The following is a 17,433-nucleotide window of genomic DNA, read 5'->3' on the forward strand; positions in this document are numbered from 1 at the left end:
GGGACGGCAAGGCGGGGCTCCCTCATCACGACGTCGTGTGGCTCGACGCCGTGGAAAGCTCGGGCGGCGTCGGGGTCGTGGTGGCACGACAGGCGGGGTTCCTCTGCGGTCAGTTGTGGTGGGTTGGAGTGGAGTTGTAGGCGGCTTGGCTTGGCATGGCTGAGGCTCGATGGAGACGGCTAAGGCGGTGGTGCTCCGACCAGAGAGCAATAGGGAGGAAGAGGGGCAAGGGAGCTCATGGCGGTGTGTATGAGGAACAGGGGAAAGGGGTGTTGACTCCTGTTCTTTATAGCGACGCTGGGCTAGGGTTCCAAGGCTGGGTGGCCATCTCCGGTGTCCGTGCGAGCTCCGGGACACATGGCGTCCATCGCACGACTCCTGGTACGGACGCCAAGGCACGGATGGGGTCATGGAGGCGGCAGCTTCCTAGGGCGCGTCCGCGTGGCTCTAGGGTTTGGGCGTGGGTGCGCCCGCGGCTTGTTCCAACTGGGTTGCGGTTGGGCCGTGAGGAAGGCCGAGGCCAAAGAGGGAAGACACAGGAAGGGTTAGGCCTACGGGGCTAGCTGGGCTGGGCCAGTGGAGCAGGAGCAAGCCAGGGAAGGGGAAGGGGGTGCGCTGGGTCTTCGGGAGGCAAGCTAGGCCTCGCGGCCGGCTGGGCTGAAAGGAAGGGAGGAGAGGGCCTGGGTTTTTTCTCCTTTTCTAATTTTTCTCCAAACTACTTGCTGTTTTAATCCTACAATCAAACAACAACTCCAACAAGAACCAACTCAAAGCACTCATTATGCAACTAAATTATATGCAGTGCAAGATTACAAAGTCCTAGTCTTAAAGTTAGGCCGAGAAAGGAAGGAATTTGGCTTAAGTTTGACCTAGCGACTACATGTAACACACATTGCAGGATTTTTTTTTAAAAAGTTTGTATTTTTTGGTTGAAAAAACCCGAGGTGTTACCGTGCTAGTCCCTTCCATTATCTCTTTTGCTGCTGACGCCTCCCTCCCACTCCATCAGCCGGCACCGTGCCCGACGGCACTAGAGATGTGCGCTCGAAGCCCTCTGCCTTCCTTTTATCTTCTCTGTCAACCCACGACCGCAGCCCTTTCTCCCCATTTCTCCCTCATCAAACACAACGAGATTGGCCACACGCAAGTATGCAATGCGCTCCTTCTTTCTATATATATACACACTATTTTATGATAACAAATGTTAAGACTCTATTTGACATAGCTCCATTTCATCAGTGTTGTTATATTTTTTACTCCACAAGCAGCTCTACCGTGAACTTGAAGCTATTTTGATAAATTGTTTGATAAAACAGTTCTGTACGTAGAGCTCCTTAAAACATACTCTAACACAATTTTAGAAATAGACCATAGAGTGAGTTGGAGCTACGTGAAGCTATTATTTTTTAGCTTCATCTTTCATCCATTGTGAGAGCATGTTTTAAAGACTTAGAGCTGTTTTATTTTAGCCCGCTCGGTAAAAAAACAGATCAAATAGCTTCTGAAGTTGGCAGAGTAGATGTGCCAAATGGAACCTAAATAACTTTGACTTGCTTAGATTGTTTTTCTAATAGAAATACTGATAGTGAACAAGATATATAGTCTGTACTCCTACATGGGCTTAAGAGTTCATGTTGGGCTGATCCATACCACCTGGCCCGGCTGGCCGCCATAAAAACAGATCAGGCAGAAAGGCGGCAACGCCCGCTCCATTTCCGCCACTTCCCGCCATCGACTCTCCGCATTTCCGCCGCCGCCAGGCTACCGCTGCGCCGGCGAGTCGGCGATGGAGATGGACATGGAGATGCCAGATCCGGACGAGCTCGAGTGGATGGAGAGCCACAGTCTAGTCCCTGAGGAAGAGGAGGACGCCTACTTCGACGACCCCGACGAGGGCTTCGTCCCGCCTCCCGGCGATTCGGACCAACCGTGCGATTCCCCGCAGCCGCAGGACTCAGCCGCGCTACGAGCAAGTATGCAATGCACCCCTTCTTTGTATATCAGAACCTAGCCCTCGATTGTTTCTATTGCTAACTAAATTGGTCAAACGCGTGCGAAGATGAAGCGTCGGGCGGTTTGAAGCGGCCTCCGCCTCCGCCACCGCCGGAGCAGGATGAGGAAGAGGAGAGGAGCAAGCGGAGAAACGTTGAGCAGGAGATCTCGGAGGACGAGGATTGGCTTCGCTACTCGCCGCCTCCCGCCCCTGAAATCGTCGTCGCCGAGAAGACATTCTCGCGGTTCGCGTCGGAGATCCATGGAGACTCTGTGCCCGTCACTGCTCCCAATGGGGAGAGGGTTTATGCCAAGCTTGCAATGGAGGGGTTGGTCGGTCGAGGAATTAGCGGAACCAGGCAAGGGGCTCACTTCTCCAACCCAAACATCAACCACAAGGGTTAGTTACTGAGTGATTTATTGCTCGCTCTTACAGTACTTATTTCTCTCAAGATTGAGGATGCATTTGGTTTGTTTGTTCACGTCGTATGTGTTTCTGCAGGCCTGCTCTCAGAATCCTTTCACTCACTAACAAGGCGTGCTGAGCAGGAGGCTTTAGCTAAGGTACATATGTAGACACACATGTTAGGCATATTCTATAGATCACACTTCATGGCTGTCCTTAACACGTCATTGTTTAGTTATAACTAAACTGGGAGCAGTAGTACAATCTAAACTGAACTCTAAGAATCAAATGATCCTTATTTGGGAAACACTGGAAAATTAGTGGACATTGTTGAATAGTACTAGGAAAAGATGGTTACTCTTGCTACTTGAGCTTTTTGTGAAAATTTTAACATTTTGCCCAAAACGGGGGTGCGTGTGCTCTTGTTCCTTGTGGACTTCACTATGAAAAATTTCCACAAACATTCCATACGTTAAATAATAATTCTATTGTTGAGTGGTTTAGAAGACAATGTTCGATTCTGAGCATTGGATTGTTCATAGGGTCTTCCAAGTGTACAGTATGATCTAACCATGTCTACAACATGTATTGACTACTAGCTTAAGGAAGGGCTTGACTAATAATTTTTTTATTATTGGTTATATACTTATATGGTGTGATGATTAAATTATAAGCCAATTGAAGTACTTGACTAACATACTTTTCATTATGTATATGCAGGCATTGCAGGAAAGTACAGACTCAATAGACCGCGTGGCTTGTTCAGCGACTCCACTAGTCACAGAAAAACTTTGGGTGGAAAAGTATGCACCAAATTCTTTCACAGAGCTATTAAGTGATGAGCACACAAACCGAGAGGTAAAGCTATTCCAAATTCCACCTTGCTACTTCAAAGTCAAGGTTTCCGTCTTTTGCCTAACATTTTCACTTGACATATGTGTATGTGCCTTGCTCAGGTACTTCTATGGCTTAAACAATGGGACTCCAGTGTTTTTGGGTCCCATATTCGGGCAACGGGTGATGATGTCTTATCTGCCTTACGTCGACACTCTTCAACCATCCACAAGAATGCAAGTAACAGAAATTTCTTTTCCAAGAGCAAGGGGGGGCCTGTTGCAAGTCAAGATGGCACACCCCTGAATGCACAAAGCAGCAATCCAGAAGGTTTGGGTGGCTCCTTCAGCAAAAAGTCATCAGTTGATAATACACCAGAACAAAAGGTGGGCCAGCACTGCTGTGTTGTATGTTCAAGTTTGTGACCAAAATCTGTCTCTAAATATTTGCTGGTTTGTCACGCTGGTTCACTACTGCAATTGAATACCCTCCTGATGTTGCAGGTGTTGCTACTATGTGGTCCACCTGGGCTTGGAAAGACCACACTTGCTCATGTTGCAGCCAGACATTGTGGCTACCATGTTGTGGAGGTCTGTGTTATGGTCATACAATGCTAGCAGTGTGTTGGTTGTTTAACATGATGATGCATGGCTATTAAAGATTTATGTGCTATATGATTAGTGCTGTATATATCTGCTGCTATGCTTCCAAATCCCCCTGCTTCAGTTTTGTTACATTGAAGTCATGACTACATTTCATTGCATAATATATTTGTGTCAATGCTATTATGTTACATTGAAAGCTGAGACCTAACTGATTTTCCTTCTATTAACGTTTGCTCCAAAACTTAAACACTTCTTCTAGTTAAAAAATGCTTGAGTGGTTGATTTGACAGTTGGTCTGTTGAGCTCTAATGCTCCCCAGGAAGATAAATTGTGGTCTTTTTTTGATAAGGGGGAAGATAAATTGTGGTTGGTAATCCATCCAATATAGTCTCCTACAGAATACTGGTCGTCTTGGTATTATTAGAGTATATCCACACGATTTATCATGGACACTTCTAATTTAGCTAACCTACTTAATTCCTGTTTCCAATTCAAGTTCTGTATGTTGCTTACATTCAGTATTAAATGCAGATTAATGCCAGTGATGACCGTTCTGCTTCATCCATTGAAACAAAAATTCTCGATGTAGTTCAGATGAACTCGATCATGTCAGATTCGAAGCCCAAGTGTCTGGTACGTTTAATACAGCTGCTACTTTGTCGAATAGCTCCTTTTATATTCTGTTGAGTATTCTGTCCTGTTTAGGTAATTGATGAAATTGATGGAGCACTTGGTGATGGAAAAGGTGCAGTGGAGGTCATCTTGAAGATGGTAATCCTCACCTGACATCTTATTTAGTACTTTGCTCAGCTTTACTTTACTTATTATTTTTGGCTTGCATGCATTTTTTTCACCTTACCAAACAAGTTTTTGCATTACATGGTTTGTTCTTCTCTCGCAGATCAATGCTGAAAAGAGTAATAATTCCGACAGGAGCACTAGTGAGGAAACTCAAGTCCGAAAGGCATCTAGGAAAAGTCATAGAACAGCAAAACTACTGAGGCCTGTAAGCATTGAAGCTACACTCTTTGCCACCATTTTTTTTTGTCTTTAAAGTCTATTAGATATAATAAGTACTAATTATACAATTTTAAAGGTAATTTGTATATGCAATGACCTTTATGCTCCAGCCCTGAGACAACTGCGCCAAGTAGTCAAGTAATATATTTCCTTCTCTGTACTCATTATGTTTGGTACAGTTGTAAACCATTGAATTTTTGCTTATGAGGACTGGTTTAAATTCACAGGGTTCATGTGTTTGTGCACCCAACAATTAGTCGTGTGGTGAACAGGTGATGTGAATGCACTTATTCCTTTAGCTTCATCTCATGACAAAATTGGTTGTAGCCACAAACATACTTTTATCACAGCCCATCTTTTTAATACTTCACTTCTCCTTAGGCTCAAGTATATATGCAAAAATGAAGGTTTCAAGACAAGTTCGATCGCGCTTTCTGCTTTAGCGGAGTACACTGGTACAGTTTCTTTAGCTTCATCCAAATGACACATTTTTTACTTTGAAAGAAAACTGACAAATATTTTGAACTCTTGTTGTACAATGAATTAATAGGATTCACAATTCATTAAAATAAAAATACTAACATCCAGCTGTTCAGCCTGATTAATAGAAATCTACTATCTTAATAATTTGCATTCCAATCTTTGACCTGGCTATGAGGCTTTCCTTTCATTTCCTTTTTCCTTTGCTTGTATCGTGAACTCTAATACTTCCGGTGGATGAATGCAAATTCTACTATTTGCATGGACTATCATTGCCCACTGAGATGAATGGTTATTTTCATAGACATTGGACTGATGAGAAATATATCCCTGCAGAATGTGACATCCGTTCATGCCTAAACACACTTCAGTTTTTGAACAAGAAAAGAGTGGCACTAAACATTGTAAGTGAACTGGTTTAGTTATCCATATGATGATACTATCAATATATATGATATTCTTTACCTAATGATACGTGTTATGGAGCAGACAGCGTTTGATTCACAAGTAATTGGACAGAAAGATAAGTCAAAAAGCATCCTCGACGTTTGGAAGCAGGTTTGATGTTTTTTCCCTGTATCCTCTTCTGCAATTCTCTTCTATTTTCTGTGTATACAATCATTTGTTCAAGCAACTGGTGTATTCCTGAAGTTTCGACATCGACTCTGAACATGTGTACTACCGCACCAATCATAACTAAAGCCATCTTATGGACCAATGCTATAGTGACTGCAGCTAAACATACTTCTCCAGCCTTGCTGTCAACTTTATGAACCTTATCCTTCTCTCCTTTTTTTTAGAACTTTAGGGCTTTATTCCCCAGTCTTAGCAAAGCCAAGACGCATGTCTGTTACAGCAGAGGTGGGGATGCTGCCAAGCAGTTCTCACACCAACCAAACTACCACTAGAATTTAAAAATAACATAAACCGAGAAGTATCCCCAGCGCCACATAGGTTGCACTCTCCACTGCACCAAAGCAACAGCGCTAGACAATTTGCCGCGTTTCGTCGGCCCCTAGCTTGTTCTCCCAAACACCAGAGACACAGTTCACCTATAGCAATCTTGTCTTGAGTGTCAGATTCCTGAGGTCATCCTCCAAGATTAGCCTGACAGTCTGATCAGGTCTGCCGCCAGTGACCTTAGCGCAGCAATAGTCTTTTCCAGAACTTGTTTTTCTTTCATTGGACACAGAATCATCCAACCTTGTGCCTTACCAGTATTCTTTCCAGCAGCTTCTCCAAACTGATCCAAGGAGAAGGATTCTAAAAACATATAAGCATTTCTTAGTTCCCATAGACCTCACTGTTAGAGTTATTAGTCCCTATTTATTGTTGCTAATTCCATAGGCTAGACTGGCCCCTTGGGGCGCCGCCTCCAGGCTGGCCAGGCCCTTTGGGCTCTCTTGTTCTCTCTCTATATATATGTAACACCTCTACTGTAATCTTCATTAAGCTAATTAATCTCAGCCTTTGGCTTCTATCATGGTATCAGCCGCTTTCTCCTGAGCCGCACCGCCCACCCTCTGTTTCCGCTCTCCCAGGCGCACGCGCGTTTCCCAGGCGCACGCGCCCTCTCGGCCGCTGCGCGCGACTCTAGGTCGCTGCGCACGCCTCTCTCTCCGCCCGGCTCCCGCGCGCGCGCCCCTCGGATTGGTCGTCGCCCGCGCGCACCCATGGCCACCATTTTCGACTCCGGTGCCCTGGGTGCCTCCGCCGCAGCCAAGCTCCGCGACGAGGCACTCGCCGCCGCCCAGAAGCTGGAAGATGAGGCTACTTCCCTGCGCTCCACCAACACCGAGCGCAGCCTGGCCCTTCAAGCGGAGGCTGACCTCCTCAAGAACGCCGCCGCGGCCCAGGAGCGCGTTCGCCTCGCCGCCGCCGCTCTCGCCAAAGAGCGCGCGCAGGCAGACGCCCTGGAGCAGCAGGCCGCGGCCCTCCAGAAGGGTTGAGATGGCGGACTAGAGGGGGGGTAAATAGTCTTTTCTAAAATTAATTGCGTCGGCTAATCGAAACAAGTGCGGAATTATAACTATCGGTCTAGCCAAGACTACACCCCTATATATATATTCACTAGCACCTTGCAAAGATAACAATTATGCAACAAAGGTGCCGGGCTAGTTAGAGCTCACCTAACCAATGCTAAGAGCAAGGTCACACAAACCTATGCCTCTAGTACTTTAAGCAACAAGGGAGCTCCTACACATGCTAGTAAGCAAAAGCACAAAGCTAACTAAGCTCACTAGCAATGCTCAATAACAAGGCAACCAATGTCTAATTAGAGAGCGCAAATACTTAGCTACACAAACTAAGCAATGTGACTAACAAGGTTACACAAACCAAATTAGCCACGCAAGGGAGCCGCTTCTATGCTACACAAGCAAGAAGATAACTAGTAAGCTACACAAGCTAACTAATTACTAAAGCAACAACACAAGCTCAATGTATATGAAAGTAATTGTAAGCTTGTGTAACGGGGATGCAAACCAACGGGAAGAACAAAGGTTGACACGATGATTTTTCTCCCGAGGTTCACGTGTTTGCCAACACGCTAGTCCCCGTTGTGTCGACCGCTCACTTGGTGGTTCGGCGGCTAATTAGCATCACCCGCTAAGCCCGCACGTCGGGCGCCACAAGAACCTACCCCTTGAGTGAGGGTAGCTCAATGACACGCTTTACTAGAGTTGCTCTTCACGGCTCCCGCGGGGCGAGCACAATGTCCCTCACAAGCACTTCTCCGGAGCGCCGCACAAGCTTCTTGCGCGCTTCGACGGAGACCACCACCAAGCCGTCTAGGAGGTGGCAACCTCCAAGAGTAACAAGCACCACCGGCTTGCAACTCGATCACCTAGTGCCACTCGATGCAACCTCACGATGCAATCGCACTAGAATCGCTCACTCACACAATCGAATGATCGCTATCAAGTATATGTGTGATGGAGGGCTCCCAAGCACTCACAAGCACGGACACAAAGTCCCTTGAGGTGCTCAGCACCAGCCATGGCCGAGGGCCACTTCTATTTATAGCCCCAAGGGCTAAACTAGCCGTTACCCCTTCACTGGGCAACGGTCGGGCCGACCGGACGCTCCGGTCGTGTTGACCGGACGCTGGACCTCAGCGTCCGGTCGCCCGCAGACATCCACGTGTCCCGGTTCCAACGGTCACTTGACTTGACCGGACGCAGCAACTTCAACTGACCGGACGCTGAACCCCCAGCGTCCGGTCGTTTCCAGTAAGCTCCCGAGCATGACCGGACGCGTCCGGTCACACTTGATCGGACGCAGCCAGCGTCCGGTCACACTCCAGCTTCTGCGTCATTGTACGTCAGCCTGACCGGACGTAGCCTGCCAGCGTCCGGTGCATTTAGATCCAGCGTCCGGTCAGTTGACCGACGCCAGCATCTTCGCGACCAACTCGTTTTCACTTCTAACTTCTTCACCCTTGCTCCAATGTGCTAACCACCAAGAATTTGCATCCGGCGCAATAGAAAATAGGCATTCCATTTTCCCGAAAGCGCCAAATCATGTGTATGTGTGTTAGCATTTTTACAATCATTTCCCAAAGGATGTTAGCACATTCTTTGTAAATGTGCCAACACCACCAAGTGTACACCATCATGTGTATGTGTGTTAGCATTTTCACAATCATTTCCCAAAGGATGTTAGCCACTCAACTTGCCATGCCACTCGATCCTAGCGACAATGCAAAGTTAGATCACTCGAGTGGCACTAGATGACCGATATACAAACAAGTTTGCCCCTCTTGATAGTACGGCCATCTATCCTAAATCCAGTCATAAACTTCTCTACACACCTATGACCGGTGAAATGAAAATGCCCTAGGTTATACCTTTGCCTTGCGCATTCCATTCCATCTCCTTCAATGTTGATGCAACACAGGCACCAACACGATCAACAATGATATGATCCACTTCATATCATCACATGATCATATTGGTTCATCGATCTTGACTTTACTTGCTCTTCACCGTTGCCATCGTCCATCGGCGCCAAGTCTTGCTCAAGCTTCACCGCCGCGCGGTCCATCACTCCAAAGCCTTCGACTTGCCCTTCACGCTTCCAACCGGTCCATCAAGCCAAGTCTTGTCTTGATCTTCTCCACCTTGATCACATGACTCAATGTCATGTCTCATGTGCATTTAAGCTCCTTCATCATCACATGTGTGAGCTTTGCAACATCTCCAAGCCATTTTCACCTTCATGGCATATGTTGCTCATACACATGTACCTGTGTACTAATCACCTGTGTATCTCACATAAACACAATTAGTCCACCTAGGTTGTCATTCAATTACCAAAACCAAACAAGGACCTTTCACCTCCGGGAGCGCCTTCGCGGCGACTTCCATCGCGACGAGGACCCGGAGGACGATGACGACGCTCGCTCCTTCTCCTCTGAAGCAGCCGCCATTGCCCATCTTCACAGCCAGGCTGCCGCCGTCCAAAATATCAAGAACCTGATCCCGATCGTCCTCGATCTTCAGGCTTCCAACTACTCCAAGTGGCGCGGCTACGTCCTCCTCCTCCTCGGCCGCTTTGCCCTGAAGGATCACGTCGTCTGCGACGACTCCCGCCTCTACGATCCAGCGTGGTCCCGTATGGACTGCGTCGTTGTCTCCTGGATCTTCAACACCATCTCCCCTGACCTTCTAGACGTCATCCACGAGCGGGAAGGCATCACCGCTCGGGGAGCATGGCTCGGGCTGGAGCAGCAGTTCCTAAACAATCGCGAGTCCCGCGCCATGCTCCTCGACGCCGAATTCCGCACTCTCTGCCAGGGTGCCCTCTCCGTCGACGACTTCTGCCGCAAGATGAAGACCATGGCCGATGCACTTGCTGATCTTGGCGAGCCCGTCCAGGATCGCACCCTCGTGCTGAACGTCCTGCGCGGCCTCAATGAGCGTTTCCAGTTCATGTCTCAACTCATCACCCGCCAGCGACCATTCCCTTCCTTCGCCGACGTTCGTGCTGACCTGCGCCTGGCCGAGCTCAACATGGCACCACCTGTACCTGCAGTGCCCGCTATACAGGTGCCTGCAGCGCCCCCTGTGCAAGCTGTCTCGGCGCCCACAATGCCTCCAGCACCACCCATACAGGCGCCGGTCCACAGGCCGCCCATCATCCACGTCTACCACCGGCGTCCTCCTGCACCAAGCCCGACGACCGAGCCTTCTGTTGAGGCTCCCGCCCTTCGACGCTCCAGCATCGTCCCATCTCCACCGCACTACGTCAAGCACGGCCCCCAGCTTCCAACTGGGGCTGTTCCCATCCCACCTGTCGCCAATTCCCATGGTATGGCTACCCGTGGGAAGATCGGGTTCCGACAGCCTCGCTTCGGTCTGCACGCCGAGGTCCTCTCCCCGCTCCCGCGCACGTGTCGCGACGCTCTTGCCAATCCTCACTGGCGCCAGGCCATGGAAGAGGAATTTGTTGCTCTCTCCGACAACCACACTTGGGACCTCGTTCCTCGTCCTCCCAAGGCAAATGTTGTCACCGGTAAATGGATTTTCAAGCACAAATTTCATGCTGATGGCTCTCTGGACAGATACAAGGCTCGCTGGGTTCTTCGCGGGTTTACTCAACAGCCCGGTGTTGATTATGATGAAACATTCAGCCCTGTTGTCAAGCCTGCTACAGTTCGCACAGTCATCACTTTGGCTCATTCCAGGGATTGGCCGATCCATCAACTTGATGTGAAGAATGCCTTTCTTCATGGCACCCTGTCCGAAACAGTATACTGCTCACAGCCCGCTGGCTTTGTTGATTTTACTCTCCCTGAACATGTTTGCAAACTCAACAAGTCACTCTATGGTTTGAAGCAGGCACCGCGCGCATGGTACAGCCGGTTTGCCTCCTTTCTGCTGACTCTGGGATTCACCGAAGCCAAGTCTGACACCTCTCTGTTTATCTACCGGCGCGGTACTGAGACAGTCTATCTGCTCCTCTATGTGGATGATATTGTGCTCACTGCATCTTCTCAGGAACTCTTACACCGGGTCATCGCCGCACTCAAACAAGAATTCGCCATGAAAGATCTTGGTCGTCTGCACCATTTCCTTGGCATAGCTGTTCAGCACAACCGGGACACTCTATTTCTCTCACAACGTCAGTACACCCTGGACATTCTTGCTCGCCACGGCATGAGTGACTGCAAGCCATGCTCTACCCCCGTTGACACTTGTGCTAAGGTCTCTGCTGCTGCCGGCCCTGCTGTTGCTGATCCTACAGCATACCGCAGCCTTGCTGGTGCCCTTCAGTACCTGACTTTCACCCGGCCTGACATAGCCTACGCTGTTCAACAAGTCTGCCTATACATGCATGATCCCAGGGAAGCTCATCTTGTGGCTGCCAAGCGGATCCTTCGCTACCTTCAGGGCACTCTTGACTTTGGCCTTGTCATTCCCCGCTCTACTCCGACTCAGCTCGTGGTCTACACCGACGCTGACTGGGCCGGCTGCCCCGACACCCGCCGCTCCACCTCCGGCTACGCTGTCTTCCTTGGTGGCAGTCTCATCTCCTGGTCCTCCAAGCGCCAACCCATGGTTTCACGCTCAAGTGCTGAGGCTGAATACCACGCTGTTGCTAACGGCGTGGCTGAAGCCTCCTGGCTGCGGCAACTTCTCCAGGAGCTGCATCACCCGCTAGCCTCTGCCTCCCTCGTCTACTGCGACAACGTCAGCGCCGTCTACTTCTCCACCAACCCCGTTCAACATCAGCGCACCAAGCACGTGGAGATCGACCTCCACTTCGTTCGGGAACGGGTCGCCCTTGGGGCTGTCCGTGTGCTTCATGTTCCCACCACGTCGCAGTTCGCCGATGTCTTCACCAAGGGTCTTCCCTCCTCGGTCTTCATGGATTTTCGCTCCAGCCTGAACGTTCGTCCCAACAACGTTCCGACTGCGGGGAGGTGTTAGAGTTATTAGTCCCTATTTATTGTTGCTAATTCCCTAGGCTAGACTGGCCCCTTGGGGCGCCGCCTCCAGGCTGGCCAGGCCCTTTGGGCTATCTTGTTCTCTCTATATATATGTAACACCTCTACTGTAATCTTCATTAAGCTAATTAATCTCAGCCTTTGGCTTCTATCACTCACAAGTCTGCACTGCTAATGATATTCGCTACCAGAAACAATGTGATGCAACATTCTAGAAGCTTTCTCTGAACTAAGAAAATCCATGTTCTTACATAAAGAGGCCTTGTTCTACATCATTTTGCTTCTATAAAGCCACATGCTTTAATATTTTCATCGAATAGACATATGTCTTCTGATTACCCTTGTTCTTATATTTAAATCAAATATTAGGACCCATGCTAGCGAAGTTTCACCCAAAATCATCTTATTAAGTTTCATTGTTCCAAAGGTTTTGCAAAAGAAAAGACTCAAGCGGTCTGGAAAGGCTGAAAGCCTTTTCAATGAAGACAAGGACATAGACTCTCTCTTCACACTCATATCTAACCGGTAAAATTCTCTTTTGTCAGATTTCTTACATTGTTTCTTTTAACTGGATCACTTATTCACGTTAAATATTCAATTTGCAGTGGTGATTATGAAGTTACTATGGATGGGATCCATGAAAATTTCTTGAAACTATCGTATCATGACCCGATGTTGCAAAAGACTGTGAGTATTTGTACAAAACGCTATTCTTGCTTAATTATGTTAGGTGTTTGGTTTGCACAACTCTTGATTTTCTTCCTTCTATAATTCATTTTCATACTTACCATAGCTCAAACTGCCATGCAGGTAAAATGTCTCGATATACTTGGAGTTTCAGATTCCTTGACCCAATATGTTTACCGGACTCAGCACATGCCACTTCATGGTAGAATCAGACTGGCTGTATATTTTCTCTTTTGTATTGAGATTTGACTAACAAAGTTAAACCACTTATTTCAGCATATCAACCTCCAATTGCTATCACTATAAGCCGCATGATTGCTCAAGTTGAGAAGCCAAATATTGAATGGCCAAAAGCTTTGCAGAGGTAATTTTTTCACATAAATATATTTTTTCGCTTCCCATTAGTGGGATTAATGTAGATATGTTTTCAGGTCTCGAGCATTGCTTTTAGAAAAGAAAGACATGTTGAAGACCTGGCAAAACCAAATGTCACCATTTGTTTCAAGGCACCTCTCAGTAGGATCATTCGTTGAAGACATTGCTTCCCCCTTTTTACATATTCTCTCTCCACTGAGTTTGAGACCTGTAAGTTGTCATTCACTAATCTAGTAATCTTACCAAACCTTGATAGTGAAATTACTCTGTTGGTATATTTATTTGCTCAAAACTCACCTGCTTTCAAGATGATGAACAAGTGAAGGTTAGTATTGTATGGTAATATATGTTTCTAATGAAGCGCGGAAGTATGATTTTTTTTTTCTCGAAAACGCAGGAGAGCTGCGCATCATTATATTAAGAAGAGAAAAGGGCAAGAGCCGAAACAACCCCACAAACACCAAACACACGCACGCACTCACGGCCCACCAGTTGAAGAATTTATATTCGCGCCCGGGAAAACACACAAGGCGACCAAAAAAACTGAGCTAAACACTCTAACTAACTACCGGGGAGGAGGGCAGTCAGGAGTGATAGCCCTCGAGCCCCTGCCATAGACCACAAACGGCGCTCCTTGCCAGCTAAGATCAGTGCGCCAGTAAGGTTTGGGGCTGCTCCATGAAAGACACACCTATTGCGATGTTCCATATAGTCCAAGCTCCGAGCATAACGAGAGAATTAATTCCTTGCCTCATCAACCCATCAGCAGTGCTGCTAGCTTTCTCCTACCAAGCATGGAAGGATAAGTCTGTAGGCTGAGGGGACAAGGCCTGAAGACCAACTTGTCTGAATAGATTGAACCAAAAGACTTGCGAACACACAATGGACAAGGAGGTGGTCGATGGTTTCCTCTTCTTGGTCACAAAGGGGGCAGAACTCCGGATGAGGTAGCCCATGGCGTGCTAGACGATCAACCGTCCAGCACTTGTTGTGCGCGACCAGCCACACAAAGAAGCGGCATTTGGGCGGCGCCCATGATTTCCATATCCTTTCCCACGGGCCAAAAAGAGTAGAACCTAAGAAGAAACCTTCATATGCCGATTTAGCCGAGTATTGTCCATTAGAAGAGAGCCTCCATATGTGTTTATCCTCAACTTCCGGTTGCAGCTGAAAATTCAGCAATATATCCCATAAATAAAGGTAGTCCACAATTACACCAACTGTGAGAGCTCCTTGTATGTCCGAAATCCACGCCCGGTTAGTGAGGGCGTCCCGGACAGTGCGCCGGTTAACCCTTCTTTTAGGAATAGCCGCGACAAGTCGAGGGGCAAGGTCTGCAATGCATTGCCCATGGATCCACCGATCTGTCCAGAAAAGGGTATTTGCACCATCTCCAATTTCAGAAATTACTGCCACTGAGAGCTTAATTATTATTTTTGAAATAATATAGCAACTAAGAAATAGGTTTAAGACCCTCAGTCAATCCACATTTACTAGTTGGGAACATATGAGTTCCAGATGGCGTCGCAAGTTTCAATATAGGCCTATATTTTCACGACTTTACAAGGTTTCTAACAATGCATGATATTTTCAGGTAGCACTGAATTTGCTGTCAGAAAGAGAAAAGGATGAACTTGTGCAGCTAGTTGATACTATGGTCTCCTATTCAGTTACATACAGAAACACTAAGTTTGTCCCTCAAGAAAAGGCAAACATATCTGTAGTGCCCCATGAAGTTTCATCACTCTCTCTTTATCCTCCAATCAATGATGTCATAAATTTCAAGGTCTGTCTAATATTTCATTCTTCATTATCAGTTTAACTTATGCACTCTTATTATAGTACCTAACATAGCAGTTGATATCAGGGCTATCAATCAGAGCACATTGGTCTGTCTTTAGCCATGAAACAGGTTTTGGTGCATGAGGTGAGTGGCCCTTCTAAATTTTAAGGATGCAAAGTTGTTTCATGTCTTGCTTAGCTCTTAATACCTAGCATAACTTAAATAACTTCTTAATTTAACGCTGAAAACTAAATGCATACCCTCTTGTTTCTTTGAGGTGACAATGCATTGTCTATAATATGAAAGCAAGCCATGTTGGACCTCTAATTATAGCTGAGAAAAGCACCTTGAATTGCCAATTAACAAAATTTTGTTCATTGATTGTGACTATATGACCCAGCTGCCTCTTGAATAGTTTCTCTTGCTGTACTAACGGAGGTTCTGAATTATTCAGTAAATCAATATGTGCTCTTGAAATATTATGTTGATATTCCTTATGCCAAATCTGGTGTTTGCTCACCTTTTGTTTTGGCTTTATTTATTTTACATGAGAATCTGAATAAACCAAAACAAACAGGGCCAAGGTATACTTGATCACATGAGAAATTCAGTGTAGAACAAAGTGATTTTTTCCCTCATCCTTGTGAACATCCTATCCATGATACAGGTAGAGAAGCAAAAGATCATCAAAGATAGTGCTGGCAAATTGTTGAATCAATCTAATGATGGAGATATGAAGAGCGAAGCTTTATCAGCTATAAGGAAGAAAACAGTAGCTAATTCCATCCGTCCAGCTTTACATTCTTCCAAGGATAGTTCCAAGTGCAGTTCATCTACCCTTGAAATGCAATCAAACTCAGCCTCTAACGTGAATGGTAAAGATTCTGTACCTGCCAAAAAACACTCCAGTCGTGCAACAAATTTCTTTGACAGGTAATGTAGCAATATTAAATTATTATTATTGAGATGTCAACTTGCCATTTTACCTGCAATTATGATCATGGTGAAGTTTACCAATTTTATTTGACAAAAACAGGTTTAGGAAGGAAAGACCACTAGATGCAAAAACTCATAGTGATGTGGGGCTGCAAGGAGCAACACTTCAGAGGGATTCACGCCCTCTGATCTTCAAATATAATGAGGTGTTCTTTCTATCCATTGCTATGCCAAAGTACCTCCTGTGACCTGCTTCCATATAAACACATGCACTAATAATCTCATGTCTCATGGAATTCATTGTTCCTCATAATTAAATTTGCTGGATGTGGTCCTAGGTCCAGCATACTGGAATATGTATTCCCAGGTTGAAGTTGTCAATGGGATTGGGAATAACCCATTTTTAGAAGTTGTTTTGCTTACGCTTTTGGAAGGAGAACATTTCCTCAAATGGCATTGAGGACATGTATAAAGTAGTAGAAAACAACATTTAATGTGAGGATAGGTGAAACCTAGGGCCACATCCAGTGATACATTAGATGTTTTTTTTATTTGCACGCTCCCAAGTAAATGCTGTCAGAATGTTTTTATTTCTCGAACATGCAGGATAGCTGTGTAGTATATCATTGTATTAAAGAACCTGAGCAGAATGCAGCTAACTAAGTGCTACACTAACTCCATTGTTTAAAATTGATTTGCTATTTAATGTCATTATGTCTAATCAGTGATTCAACCATTTGATGCTTGATTAAATTTTTTGTTGCCGAGATGTCTTTGTGTATACCAGTGTCCTGTAATTGCACTGTCTTTGGGCTAAGATTTTCCAAGACTCGTGGCTACATTTGTCCTCGTTTCTTTTGCCATTATCTCATGAAGGTGACTATGCAATGTGCAGGGTTTCACAAATGCTGTGAAAAGACCAGTGAGAGTTCGGGATCTTCTGCTCAGTTAGGCCCCACTTGATACCTGTATTTGTTCTGTAAAGTTATCTTTTTGTATTTGTTTGTGAATTATCCTTTGTTGTATATTGATTGTATCATGGATATTGTAAGATAGAATGAACTATTGATATCAAAATTGAAATTCCAATACTTAGTAATGTCACATGCAGTTTTTTTATAACGAGTATGCCTCTTATGGCTGGCTTGCATTTCAGAATCGTCTGTGGACAGCAGATAGACTCATTATCCAAGGATGGCTCAACCAGATAGTATGCCCTTATGCCAAAACACATGACGAAACGGCAATCCACACATGGCATATTGCCGATAGTCTGCTCGTATTGCGACAGCATCTACTCTTGACTATTGAGACAACTGCCAAGCAAAACCTCTTGGGACCATTTCTCCATAGTTGAGGAATGGTG

General features: G+C 46.2%; 1 protein-coding gene across 1 annotated transcript; it reads left to right on the forward strand.

Moving 5' to 3' along the window:
- The first annotated feature begins 1,680 nt into the window (after positions 1 to 1,680).
- Positions 1,681 to 17,171, forward strand: LOC136540896 (uncharacterized). Its single transcript, XM_066532935.1, has 24 exons — positions 1,681 to 1,973; positions 2,060 to 2,392; positions 2,495 to 2,556; positions 3,119 to 3,256; positions 3,355 to 3,618; positions 3,736 to 3,822; positions 4,369 to 4,470; positions 4,543 to 4,608; positions 4,739 to 4,843; positions 4,934 to 4,995; positions 5,085 to 5,129; positions 5,239 to 5,312; positions 5,674 to 5,741; positions 5,827 to 5,895; positions 12,714 to 12,811; positions 12,892 to 12,973; positions 13,097 to 13,175; positions 13,250 to 13,337; positions 13,405 to 13,558; positions 14,943 to 15,134; positions 15,216 to 15,275; positions 15,799 to 16,064; positions 16,168 to 16,273; positions 16,963 to 17,171. Exons 1-24 carry the CDS (start codon positions 1,787 to 1,789, stop codon positions 17,017 to 17,019), a joined length of 2,844 nt encoding a protein of 947 aa, XP_066389032.1. The 5' UTR covers positions 1,681 to 1,786; the 3' UTR covers positions 17,020 to 17,171.
- The last annotated feature ends 262 nt before the right edge of the window (positions 17,172 to 17,433 follow it).

Source organism: Miscanthus floridulus, chromosome 2 (assembly GCF_019320115.1).
Source record: "Miscanthus floridulus cultivar M001 chromosome 2, ASM1932011v1, whole genome shotgun sequence".
In the NCBI taxonomy this organism is placed as follows: Eukaryota; Viridiplantae; Streptophyta; class Magnoliopsida; order Poales; family Poaceae; genus Miscanthus; species Miscanthus floridulus.